Here is a 13,893-nt window from a genome sequence, read left to right as displayed (position 1 = left end):
GAAAAATGACGAAATTGCCCCCGGCGCGATTTTTGATTCCAATCAACCTACCAAATTTTCGCCCATTTCGACACCGTCGCAAAAAATGACGAAATAGCCCCAGGCGCGATTTTTGTTTCCGATCAATCTGTCAAATTTTAGCCCATTCCGACACCGTCGCGAAAAAGGACGAAATTGCCCCCGACGCGATTTTTGTTTCCAATCAACCTACGAAGTTTCTGCACATTCCGACATCGTCGCGAAAAATGACGAAATTGCCTCGGGCCAGGTTTTTGTTTCCGATCGACCTGTCAAAATTTACCCCATTCCGACACCGTCTCGAAAAATGACAAAATTGCCCCCGGCGCAATTTTTGTTTCCCATCAACATGCCAAATTTACGCCCATTCCGACACTGTCGCGAAAAATGAAGAAATTGCCCCCGGCGCGATTTTTGTTTCCGATCAACATGTCAAATTTTAGCCCATCCCGACACCGTCGCGAAAAATGACGAAATTGCCCCCGTCACGATTTTTGTTTCCAATCAACTTGCCAAATTTCCGCCCATTTCGACACCGTAGCGAAAAATGACGAAATAGCCAGTAGCGCGATTTTTGTTTCCGATCAACCTGTCAAATTTTAGCCCATTCCGACACCGTCGCGAAAATTGACGAAATTGCCCCCGGCGCGATTTTCGTTTCCAATCAACCTGCCAAGTTTCAGCACATTCCGACATCGTCGCGAAAAATGACGAAATTGCTCCCGGCGCGATTTTTGATTCCAATAAACCTGCCAAATTTCCGCCCATTTCGACACCGTCGCGAAAAATGACGAAATAGCCCCAGACGCGATTTTTGTTTCCGATCAACCTGTCAAATTTTAGCCCATTCCGACACCGTCGCGAAAAAGGACGAAATTGCCCCCGGCGCGATTTTTGTTTCCAATTAACCTGCTATGTTTCAGCACATTCCGACATCGTCGCGAAAAATGACGAAATTGCCCCGGGCGCAGTTTTTGTTTCCGATCAACCGGTCAAAATTTAGCCCATTCCGACACCGTCACGATAAATGACGAAATTGCCCCTAGCGCGATTTTTATTTCCAATCAACCTGCTAAATTTCAGCCCATTCTGACACCGTCGCGACAAATGACGAAATTGCCCCAGGCACGATTTTTGTTTCCAATCAACCTGCCAAATTTCAGCCAATTTCGACACCGTCGCGAAAAATGACGAAATCGCCCCAGGCGCGATTTTTGTTTCCGATCAACCTAAAAAATTTGAGCCCATTACGACACCGTCGCGAAAAATGATGAAATTGCCCCCGACGCGATTTTTGTTTCCCATCAACCTGCCAAATTTCAGCCCAATCCGACGCCGTCACGAAAAATGACGAAATTGCCCCCGGCGCGATTTTTGCTTCCCATCACCCTGCCAAATTTTCGCCCATTTCAACACCGTCGCGAAAAATGACGAAATAGCCCCAAGCGCGATTTTTGTTTCCGATCAACCTGTCAAATTTTAGCCCATTCCGACACCGTCGCGAAAAATGACGAAATTACCCCCGGCGCGATTTTTGTTTCCAATCAACTTGCCAAATTTCTGCCCATAACCGACACCCTTGCGTAAAATGACGAAATTTCCCCAGGCGCGATTTTTGTTTCCGATCAACCTGTCAAATTTTAGCCCATTCCGACACCGTCGCGAAAAATGATGCAATTGCCCCCGACGCGATTTTTGTTTCCCATCAACCTGTTCAATTTTAGCCAATTCTGGCACCGTCACGAAAAATGACGAAACTACCCCTGGCGCGTTTTTTGTTTCTAATCAACCTGCCAAAATTTTGCCCATCCGACTCCGTCGCGAAAAATGACGAAAATGCCCCTAGCGCGGTTTTTGTTTCCGCTCAACCTGTCGAATTTTAGCCCATTCCGACACTGTTGCGAAAAATTATGAAATTGCCCTAGGCGCGATTTTTTTTCCGATCAACCTGTCAAATTTTAGCCCATTCCGACACCGTCGCGAAAAATGACGAAATTGCCCCCCTGTCAAATTTCAGCCCATTCCGACACCGTCGCGAAAAATGACGAAATTGCCCCCGGCGCGATTTTTGTTTCCAATCAACCTGCCAAGTTTCAGCGCATTCCGACATCGTCGCAAAAAATGACGAAATTGCCCCGGGCGAGGTTTTTGTTTCCGATCAACCTGTCAAAATTTAGTCCATTCCGACACCGTTGTGAAAAGTGACGAAATTGCCCACGGCGCAATTTTTGTTTCCCATCAGCATGCCAAATTTTAGCCCATTCCGACACTGTCGCGAAAAATGACGAAATTGCCCCAGGCGCGATTTTTGTTTCCGATCAACCTGTCAAATTTTAGGCCATTCCGACACCGTCGCGAAAAATGATGAAATTGCCCTAGGCGCGATTTTTGTTTCCGATCAACCTGTCAAATTTTTGCCCAGTCCGACAGCGTCGTTAAAAATGACGAAAATGCTCCCAGCGCGATTTTTGCTTCCCATCAACCTGCCAAATTTTCGCCCATTTCGACACCGTCGTGAAAAATGACGAAATAGCCCCAGGCGCAATTTTTGTTTCCGATCAACCTGTCAAATTTTAGCCCATTCCGACACCGTCGCGAAAAAGGACGAAATTACCCTCGGCGCGATTTTTGTTTCCAATCAACCTGCCAAATTTCAGCCCATAACTGACACCGTCGTGAAAAATGACGAAATTGCCCCCCGACGCGATTTTTGTTTCCAATCAACCTGCCAAGTTTCAGCCCATTCCGACACCTTCGCGAAAAATGATGAAATTGCCCCCCGGCGCGATTTTTGTTTTCAATCAACGTACCAAGTTTCAGTCCACTCCGACACCATCGCGAAAAATGACGAAATTGCCCCCCGGCGCGATTTTTGTTTCCAATCAACGTACCAAGTTTCAGTCCACTCCGACACCATCGCGAAAAATGACGAAATTGCCCCTGGCACAATTTTCGATACCAATCAACTTGCCAAGTTTCAGCACATTCCGACACCATCGCGAAAAATAACGAAACCGTCCCTGGCGCGGTTTTTGTTTCCGATAAACCTGTCAAATTTTTTCCAATTCCGACACCGTCACGAAAAATGACGAAATTGCCCCCAGCGCAATTTTTGTTTCCAGTCAACCTGCCAAATTTCATCCCATTCCGACACCATCATGAAAAATGACGTAATTGCCCCTGGCCCGATTTTTGTTTTTGATCAACCTGTCAAATTTTAGCCAATTCTGACACCGTCGAGAAAAATGACGAAATTGCCCCCGGCGCGATTTTTGTTTCCAATCAACCTGCCAAGTTTCAGCCCATTCCGACACCATCGCGAAAAATGACGAAAATTGCCCCCCGGCGCGATTTTTGTTTCCTATCAACCTGCCAAGTTTCAGTCCACTCCGACACCGTCGCGAAAAATGACGAATTTGCCCCCGGCGCGTTTTTTGTTTCTAATCAACCTGCCAAGTTTCAGCACATTCCGACACCGTCGCGAAAAATAACGAAACTGCCCCTGGCGTGGTTTTTGTTTCCGATAAACCTGTCAAATTTTCGCCAATTCCGACACCGTCGCGAAAAAATGACGAAATTGGCCCTGGCGCGATTTTTGTTTCCAATCATGCTGTCAAATTTCTGCCCATTTCGACACCGTCACGAAAAATGACGAAATTGCCCCAGGCGCGATTTTTGTTTCCGATCAACTTGTCAAATTTTAGCCCATTCCGACACTATCGCGATAAATGACGAAATTGCCCCTGTAGCGATTTTGTTTCTGATAAACCTGTCAAATTTTAGCCCACTCTGACACCGTCCCGAAAAATGACGAAATTACCCCTGGCGCGGTTTTTGTTTCCGACCAACTTGTCAAATTTTAGCCCATTCCGACACCGTCGCGAAAAATGACGAAATTGTCCCCAGCGTGATTTTTGTTACCAATCTTCGTGCATATTTAAGCCCATTTCGACGTCGTCACGAAAAATGAGGAAATTGCCCCCGGCGCAATTTTTGTTTCCAATCAACCTGCCAAATTTCTGCCCATTCCAACTCCGTCGCGAAAAATGACGAAATTGACTCGGCGCGATTTTTTTTTCCGATCAACCCGTCAAATTTTAACCCATTCGGACACCATCGCGAAAAATGTCGAAATTGCCTCGGGCGCGATTTTTATTTCCGATCAACCGGTCAAATTTTAGCCCATTCCGACACCGTCGTGAAAAATGACGAAATTGCCCCTCGCGCGATTTTTGTTTCCAATCAACCAGCCAAATATCCGCCCATTTCGACACCGTCGCGAAAAATAACGAAATTGCCCCAGGCGCGATTTTTGTTTCCGATCAACCTGTCGAAATTTAGCTGATTCCGACATCGTCGCGAAAAATGATGAAATTAGGGTTTAGGGGTTAGGGTTTTTTTTTTTGGTAAAGACATCCACACATCCTTAGTGACTTTTTAGGGTCCACCTAGGAAGGTCGATGGGGGTTAAGGGTTCCCCAACCATATTTATTTCATAAAAATCAAGAATACACGGAAGGAGGGGGCATGAACCTGACCTCCAAAAAGCAGTGATGCAACAAATGAATATAATAGATGAAAGCAATAAATGAGGAAGTACTACTTCCCTATACAATAAAGAATAGCCTAAATTACGAACCTCTGAAACTGGGCAATCCATGTCTGTCGATCCGCACTATCGCCCTAATATGTTGAGGCAGTTCTAGTGGTCCATACTCTAGATAGCGCCGATGATTCTAGCCTTCTGTAGCAAGAGAATCAGCAACCTGGTTGCCTTCTCTGTAGATGTGTGAAACCGTGTCTCTATCGAAGTAGATGAGGTCTCTGATCTGTCTAAGAATACCCTGAATCGACCATGGTCCTCCACCTTTGGTAATGCAGTGAATAGCCAATGTTGAATCTGCCTTGAGCCAGATAGCTGAAATCCCAAGTCCTCGGGCCAATAGAAGCCCATCTAGTATGGCTCTGAGTTCAGCCTCCAAAATGAAACATGGGCCATACGATGCTGAGAATGCCCTGATACAGTATCCTGCGCGGTCCCTAATGATGCCTCCACCACTTGCAAATCCATCTTTGACGCATCCATCAGTGTTGATCTTGTAGGATCCAACTGGTGGAGTGCGCCAAACAACCATAATAGGTGGTGGTGGGAGAGGACGGGTCAAAGAAATGCCAAAAAAAGGTGCAAGTGTCACATCTCCTCGCCAATGCTCAACTCGGAATAGTCCTCCCATATGAAGAAAGGAGATCATGCGGTAGACCCTCCAAATAATACGTCTGGCCACCATACGAATACCTCTATGCTTCGCATCATTCCTCTCAGTCCATAGAAACCAAAATATCAGTAGAGGAATGATAATACGAATGTGTCCACGGTAAACGTGCTGTCCAGAATACCGCCATCTCTGGAATCTCTGTCTGACCCCCTCCCCTGAAGTCATAGGTATCTGAAAGATGTCTCCAAAGTGCTGCCATACCTGGTCGGAGATGCTGCTGCTCGTGAAAATATGATTGATGGTCTCAATCTCGGAACAACACTGACAACGAGAAGCCAACTGACATCCAATTCTCCTCTGAATAACAACATCTACTGGAATGAGATCCTGCCACAGTCTCCAGCAGAAGAATGAAATAGTGGCAGGCAAGATAGAGCTCCACAGCAGTCGATATGAGTCCTGAGGCTGGCGAACCGGACGGACTAGTTGCCATGCTGATTTGGTGGTAAAGTCACCATCCGAAGTAATTTTCCAAACAATTCGGTCCGTGGCATCTGCACATAAAGGTATCGTCCCTACCTGTTCCGCCATGTGAGAAGGAAGGGCCCGTAATAATCGTCCAAAATCCCACCCAGTGTCGTCAAAAAAATCCTGTACCCTCGCAGATGTGTGCTGTCTGTGGGGGGAATAGGGATGCCAACATGGACTCGCCCATCCAACAATCATGCTAGAAGAAAATCTGACCGGTTCCAAGGTGCCAAGCAATGTGTGGATCCGTTCGTGGTCCAACTGATTTCAGCCTCTTCCAGGTAGGGGAAGCTGAATTGGGAGCTGCTGCAAGTAAAGGATGCGTCCCCTTACAATACTTGCCCAGTAAAAACTGAGCCCAAAGTGACCTCTGAGATCGGAATAGCCACCAGAGCTTCATGGAGAAGGAGTCCACCACATCCTGTAATCTCCTAAAGCCGAGGCCTCTCTCATCAGTAGGAAGGCAAATTGCCTTCCAACTCCTCCAATGTAGACGTCGTGCTTGATCCTTAGAATCCCATAGGAATCGGGCGAAGATGCTCTCAAGTTTCTTCAGCACTGCCTTGGGCGGCTGCATAATCTGAAGAAGATGTAAAGGTATGGAAGAAAGTACTGACCTCAGTAGTGTAATACGACCCCCAGGCGATAGTAATCATGAGGCCCAACCTGATATCCTATTCCTTATCTTCTGGATAAGGTCATCATAAAGGAAGCTCCTCTTAGTCCCCTTGAATAAGGGGACACTCAAGTAAGTGAAAGGCTGTTGCTGATGTCTGAAGCCAGTCAAAATCTCTAGTCGTCTGATCTGACTAGTGGATGCCCGTCTGGATAGTATAATACCGCTCTTGTCTCTATTCACCAATTGGCCAGAAACTCCTTCATAGTGCTCCAAGCAGTCTAAGACCCTCCTGATAGACTGTTTCTGACCATTGGCAAAGATGATCATATCATCAGCAAATGAGAGATGTGAGACAAGAGCACTACCTCCATGTCGATAACACATATTGGGATACTGCTGAAACCTCTGAGTGAGCAAGCGTGAGAAGTAGTCCGCTGTAATGATGAACAAGGATGGGGAGATAGGATCACCCTGTCTGAGTCCTCGTGAGGAGGGAAAGAAACCACATGGGCGGCCATTTAGGAGTACGGAGAAACGACACTCCGAAATGCACGGCCTGATTCTGTCAATCCAGATCTGATTAAATCCAAATGCCTCCAATACAGAATAAATGAAGCCCCAGTCCATGCGATCATATGCTTTAGCCATGTCTAACTTCAGCATAGTGTTTCCCCCTCGCACTCTATCATCCAAAGTGTAGAGAAGCTCCTGAGCCAATAAAACATTATCTCCAATCAGACGGCCTGGGATGAAACCACTCTGTGGAGAGGAAATAATGCGCGGTAGCAGTGTACTCAACCGAGTGTTCAAAAGCTTAGTAATAATCTTATTGAACACTGTGCATAAACTGATTGGTCTGAATTCAGTCCATCTGCAAGCACCATCCTTCTTAGGTAGCAAGACAATAAAAGTAGCAGCAAAACCCCGTGGAAGATGACCACCATCAAAGAAATCCAATACCGCCCTGTAAACATCCTCCTGAATGATATCCCAGCAATGCTGGAAGAATAGGGATGAGAAGCCATCCGGACCAGCGACACTGTCAGCATCAATACTGGAAACTGCATCTTGTACCTCATGAATCAAAGGGGGGCGATTTAGTGCCAGATTATCGTCCACCGTCAATAGCCTCGGAATGACATCAGAACGGATGTGGTCCAAGGGTTGTGGAGGAGCAGATAAGAGATCCTAGTAGAAAGCAACAGCCGAGGTCTGAATATCAGTAGGAGTAGATAACACTTCCCCCGCCTGTGTCCTGATAGACCTGATACGCGATTTGATCCTACGCCCCTGAACCATCGCATGAAAATATCGAGTATTGTGATCACCCTCACATGCCCAACGTGAACCGGCCTTTTGCTTCCAAAAGCCCTCCTCAATAGACAAGGTCCGGTGCAAAACTGCCTGGGCCTGATGTAGTAAGTTACGGTTCTCCGGTGTAGGATCTCTATCATATATTATCTCAGCCTCATCAACCCATACCTCAGTATCGAGCACTCGCTGGAAAATATCTCCAAATACATGTCGGTTCCACCAGCACAGACCCTGTTTCAGCCTGAAGAACTTCTCCCAAAGAGCGGTCATCCTTGTGAGATGAGTAGATCCACTTTTCATTCCATGGTCCTTCTTAAAGTGATCAATCAGCATATGCTTGACACCATGTCGCTCTGAGCTGATCTCAGCCAACAACCCCTGTGCAAGAGTGGTTTGAGGAACTTTCCCGATACCTGATCCCTACGCTGACTGAGTACCATCTGTGTGTGTCTTCAATGGTGGAGAACTCATATGCGTCGGCTCGGGGGTACATCAGTAGTAGCTGTGGGAATAGGAGCTATGGAAGTAATAATAGGAGAAGTGGGTACCTCGATAGGAGCATTTGGAGTAGGCTCAGCAACTGAATGAATATACGGAGGTACCTCTAGATCAACTGTGATATGAGTAGAGGTAGGAACTATCGATGTAGATTCTGACTCTGTCACAACTGCGGTAGTAGTAGTGGGAAGCACAGAAGGCACTGCTGAAACTAGAACCCACTGCTTCTTTGGTTCCACAAACGTCACCTTGCCCTTATCCTTATCAGTCCTAGTAATAGGGGGCCGAACAGGGGGTGCACAACAACTGTAGGAGGAGGAGGAAGAACTGTAGTACACTGATCATAAGAATGACCCAAGTGTTTACAAGAGAAGCAAAAAATTGGCCGCTTCTCATAGATAACTGTCTGCCAGAAGCCACGGTTACCAGCACGCTCAATCCAAACCCTGTCGGGTAACATATGCTCCAAATTCACCTTAATGCACACCCTTGCCTCACTAGGTCGTCTCAAGTCGGTGGTGGCCTCATCAATTCTCAAGGGCATTCCTATTGCCCCAGATAAGGCGAAAAAGAACCCCTTCGCACGTAAATGTACTGGAAGCAGAGGGAACGATACCCATACGGGAACTATCGGAGTCTCTTGCTCAGGTGTAAAGTCACATGTCCACTTAAGGACTCTCATCGGACAACCATCAATATACCATGAAGGTTTAAGAAAAGGCCTGCTGTAATCCTCCTCATGTGTAAGGTATATAAGAATGTGTGTTGTGTCAATCAGTCCCACCTCGGAACAACCATGGAACCCAAACTTAGAAAAAATCTCACGTACCTTCCTCATGGTTGGCTTGCGATGTGGAAATTTCCCCACAAGTGTATACTTATAAGGATTAGCGAGTGTAGCCTCCTCGGACTCAGTCAAAACTATTGCCGGCTCACCCATATGTATAAAGGGTTCTTTAGCAGGAAACCCAGCGGTGGAAGAGTCATTTATACCCTGTATAACCGATGCAAACGACTTCCGTGAACTCCGTTAAGCTTGAGACAGGCCCGGACGACCAGAAACTGTAGTAGCATAGGTCTTTCGACCCTGATTGAGCACTGTTTGGGCCTCATGTGGAAAAACCGATGATGAAAATGGATTCAGATTAATTGGAACAACATTCTGATCAAAAGTTTTAGGGTTTAGGGTTTAGGGTTTGGGGTTTAGGGTTTAGGGTTTTAGGGTTTTAGGGTTTAGGGTTTAGGGTTTAGGGTTTTAGGGTTTTAGGGTTTAGGGTTTAGGGTGTAGGGTTTAGGGTGTAGGGTTTTTTTTAAGCAAATACCCCTAGTGTGGTTTATTTTATATAATGAAAAGCGAGAAAACAAATAGAGGAGGGGGGCATGGACCTGACCTCTAGCAAATGAAAATTGTAACAAATATCTGAAGATAAAATGCAATCACAGTAAACAGGACACGAACAAAAACTAATGAAAGGTACTCAAGGGTATTCCCGAGGGTAAATCTTCGGGTGGTAGTACATAGACATTGATCGGGTCATGCGTCTAGATCATAGTAGTGTGCGATGTCTGGCTCGCTCGTTGGAGAGGGGTCTCGCCTGCGTGTAGGAGCCTGCTTTGGTGATAAGTACTGTTCGGATGGTGGTGCACTGAATGTCGGGCGAAAAGCGGGTGCATCTGATCTCATTGTACTAGTCGTAGGTGCGTCTAATCTCATGGTGTTCTGTACTACGACATCTGAATCGTGGGAGATTGACCTGCTTGCTGTAGGGACATCATCCTCTGCATTTTGCATGCAGTTTCCAAGGCCCATGCCATCCATGTCTCTCTGTATATGTTCTTTCACCTTATTGTGTGTAGGAGCTGTGATAGAAGGACTAGGTGAAGGTGTATGCGTAGGAGTCTTACTCACAGAAGGTCCTTCTCCAAAGAGCTTAAAAACCAAGTCCTCAATAGCAAATCTCATGGTAGATCCAACTTTCATTCCATGGTCCTTCTTAAAGTGATCAATCAACATATGCTTGACACCATGTCGCTCTGAGCTGATCTCAGCCAACAACCCCTGTGCAAGAGTGGTTTGAGGAACTGTCCCGATACCTGATCCCTGCGCTAATTGAGTACCATCTGTGTGTGTCTTTAATGGTGGAGAACTCATATGTGTGAAACTGGAACCCACTGCTTCTTTGGCTCCACAAACGTCACCTTGCCCTTATCCTTATCAGTCCTAGTAATAGGGGGTCGAACAGGGGGGTGCACAACAACTGTAGGAGGAGGAGGAGGAACCGTAGTACACTGATCATAAGAATGCCCCAAGTGTTTACAAGAGAAGCAAAAAATTGGCCGCTTCTCATAGATAACTGTCTGCCAGAAGCCACGGCTATCAGCGCGCTCAATCCAAACCCTGTCGGGCAACTTATGCCCCAAATTTACCTCAATGCACACCCTTGCCTCACTAGGTCGTCTCAAGTCGGTGGTGGCCTCATCAATTCTCAAGGGCATTCCTATTGCCCTAGATAAGGCGAAAAGGAACCCCTTCGCACGTAAATGTACTGGAAGCAGAGGGAACGATACCCATACGGGAACTATCGGAGTCTCTTGCTCAGTGTAAAGTCACATGTCCACTTAAGGACTCTCATTGGACAACCGTCAATATACAATGAAGGTTTAAGAAAAAGCCTGCTGTAATCCTCCTCATGTGTAAGGTGTATAAGAATGTGTGTTGTGTCAATCAGTCCCACCTCGAAACAACCATGGAACCCAAACTTAGAAAAATTCTAACGTACCTTCTTCATGGTTGGCTTGCGATGTGGAAATTTCCCCACAAGTGTATACTTGTAAGGATCAGCAAGTGTAGCCTCCTCGGACTCAGTCAAAATCACTGCCGGCTCACCCATATGTATAAAGGGTTCTTTAGCAGCAAACCCAACAGTGGAAGAGTCATCTATACCCTGTATAACCGATGTAAACGACTTCCGTGAACTCCGCTCAGCTTGAGATAGGCTTGGACGGCTAGTAACTGCAGTAGCATAGGTCTTTCATCCCTGATTGAGCACTGTCTGGGCCTCATGTGGAAAAATCGATGACGAAAATGGATTTAGATTAACTGGAAGAATATTTTGGACAAAAGTTGCCGGAGGGTCACCAGAATGCCGCCGGCCGGCCGCTAGCGGCTCCGTTTTCCTGCCAAAATCAACCGGAGGCAGAATTTTATGATTTTCAACAGTCTTGTGCAGAATTTCATGCTGAATAACGGGGTCAGGCGCGTTTCCCGTGGTGAGAACCGTAGAGGCCGGAAATCATAATTTTTTGACAAACTGCCCGTTTACGTTTGGTGCCGTAACAGGAGCGTCCGACCTCCGATTGCCGTGATTTTTTGACCAAAGGTTCGGTATTTCATGGGAATTCTGAATATGTGGCGCGTCTCTCTGTTGGAGCTTCGTACAAGAATTAATTTCAAATCAGTTTCGGGCTGCACTTTTTCCAAAGTTTCAATTCCGGCGAAATTGGACGTCGAGGACACCACCCCAGGGGTTTTTGGGCCTTCTGAGTTCATTGGTGGTGGTCCCATATCCAAATTCTGATCAGAAGTGGGTGTTTCGATGACATTGGGATTCGTGCCATGATTTTTCAAACTTAGATCTATTGACTTGGGGGTTGAATCTGATATTGGTGTTATAGGAGATATTTGGGTGGTTGTTGGTGATGATTTTCCACCACTTGGAGTGGTGCAATCCGGTGGTTTCGGTGGTGGATCAGGTTTAGGGTTTAGGGTTTTAGGGTTTAGGGTTTTTTTTTTTTTAAGCAAATACCACTAGTGTGGTTTATTTTATATAATGAAAAGCGGGAAAACAAAGAGAGGAGGGGGCATGGACCTGACCTCCAGCAAATGTAAATTGTAACAAATATCTGAAGATAAAATGCAATTATAGTAAACAAGACACGAACAAAAACTAATGAAAGGTACTCATGGGTATTCCCGAGGGTAAATCTTCGGGTGGTAGTACATAGACATTCATCGGGTCATGCGTTTGGTTTGAAACATTTCTGGATCATAGTAGTCTGCGATGTCTGGCTCGCTCGTTGGAGAGGGGTCTCGCCTGCGTGTAGGAACCTGCTTTGGTGATAAGGATGGTGGTGCACTGAATGTCGGGCGAAAAGCGGGTGCATCTGATCTCATTGTACTAGTCGTAGGTGTGTCTAATCTCATGGTGTTCTGTGTTATAACATCTGAATCGTGGGAGATTGACCTGCTTGCTGTAGGGACATCGTCTTCCGCATTTTGCATGCAGTTTCCAAGGCCCATGCCATCCATGTCTCTCTGTATATGTTCTTTCACCTTATTGTGTGTAGGAGCTGTGATAGAAGGACTAGGTGAAGGTGTCTGCATAGGAGTCTTACTCACAGAAGGTCCCTCTCCAAAGAGCTTAAAAACCAAGTCCTCAATAGCAAATCTCATGGTAGATCCAACTTTCATTCCATGGTCCTTCTTAAAGTGATCAATCAACATATGCTTGACACCATGTCGCTCTGAGCTGATCTCAGCCAACAACCCCTGTGCAAGAGTGGTTTGAGGAACTGTCCCGGTACCTGATCCCTGCGCTGACTGAGTACTATCTGTGTGTGTCTTTAACGGTGGAGAACTCATATGTGTCCGCTCAGGGGGTACATCAGTAGTAGCTGTGGGAATAGGAGCTATGGAAGTAATAATAGGAGAAGTGGGTACCTCGATAGGAGCATTTGCGGTTTAGGGTTTAGGGTTTAGGGTTTTTTTTTTTAAGCAAATACCACTAGTGTGGTTTATTTTATATAATGAAAAGCTCCCAAACAAAGGGAGGAGGGGGGCATGGACCTGACCTCCAGCGAATGTAAATTGTAACAAATATCTGAAGATAAAATGCAATCACAGTAAACAAGACACGAACAAAAACTAATGAAAGGTACTTAAGGGTATTCCCGAGGGTAAATCTTCGGGTGGTAGTACATAGACATTCATCGGGTCATGCATTTGGTTTGAAACATTTCTGGATCATAGTAGTCTGCGATGTCTGGCTCGCTCGTTGGAGAGGGGTCTCGCCTGCGTGTAGGAACCTGCTTTGGTGATAAGGATGGTGGTGCACTGAATGTCGGGCGAAAAGCGGGTGCATCTGATCTCATTGTACTAGTCGTAGGTGTGTCTAATCTCATGGTGTTCTGTGTTACGACATCTGAATCGTGGGAGATTGACCTGCTTGCTGTAGGGACATCGTCTTCCGCATTTTGCATGCAGTTTCCAAGGCCCATGCCATCCATGTCTCTCTGTATATGTTCTTTCACCTTATTGTGTGTAGGAGCTGTGATAGAAGGACCAGGTGAAGGTGTATGCGTAAGAGTCTTACTCACAGAAGGTCCCTCTCCAAAGAGCTTAAAAACCGAGTCTTCAATAGCAAATCTCATGGTAGATCCAACTTTCATTCCATGGTCCTTCTTAAAGTGATCAATCAGCATATGCTTGACACCATGTCGCTCTGAGCTGATCTCAGCCAACAACCCCTGTGCAAGAGTGGTTTGAGGAACTGTCCCGGTACCTGATCCCTGCACTGACTGAGTACTATCTGTGTGTGTCTTTAATGGTGGAGAACTCATATGTGTCGGCTCAGGGGGCAAATCAGTAGTAGCTGTGGGAATAGGAGCTATGGAAGTAATAATAGGAGAAGTGGGTACCTC

The 13,893-nt window shown here is 46.2% G+C and overlaps 1 protein-coding gene across 2 annotated transcripts in view; it reads right to left on the bottom strand.

Moving 5' to 3' along the window:
* Positions 1-8,147: 8,147 nt before the first annotated feature.
* The window catches only part of LOC111385479, a 7,528-nt gene continuing 1,782 nt past the window's right edge, over positions 8,148-13,893 (bottom strand). Inside the window, exon 2 of one of the 2 annotated variants that reach the window (XM_023009870.1) lies at positions 8,148-8,293. In XM_023009870.1, coding sequence (XP_022865638.1) covers positions 8,163-8,293 — 131 coding nt within the window. In that variant the 3' untranslated portion in view covers positions 8,148-8,162. Of the gene's footprint in view, positions 8,298-13,893 lie in introns of both variants that reach the window. The other variant, XM_023009869.1, reaches the window with a different exon arrangement.

This window comes from Olea europaea, unplaced genomic scaffold, assembly GCF_002742605.1.
Source record: "Olea europaea var. sylvestris unplaced genomic scaffold, O_europaea_v1 scaffold3172, whole genome shotgun sequence".
Classification (NCBI taxonomy): domain Eukaryota; kingdom Viridiplantae; phylum Streptophyta; class Magnoliopsida; order Lamiales; family Oleaceae; genus Olea; species Olea europaea.
Note: the sequence above shows the minus strand (reverse complement) of the source record. Positions and strands in the feature narration are given on the sequence as shown.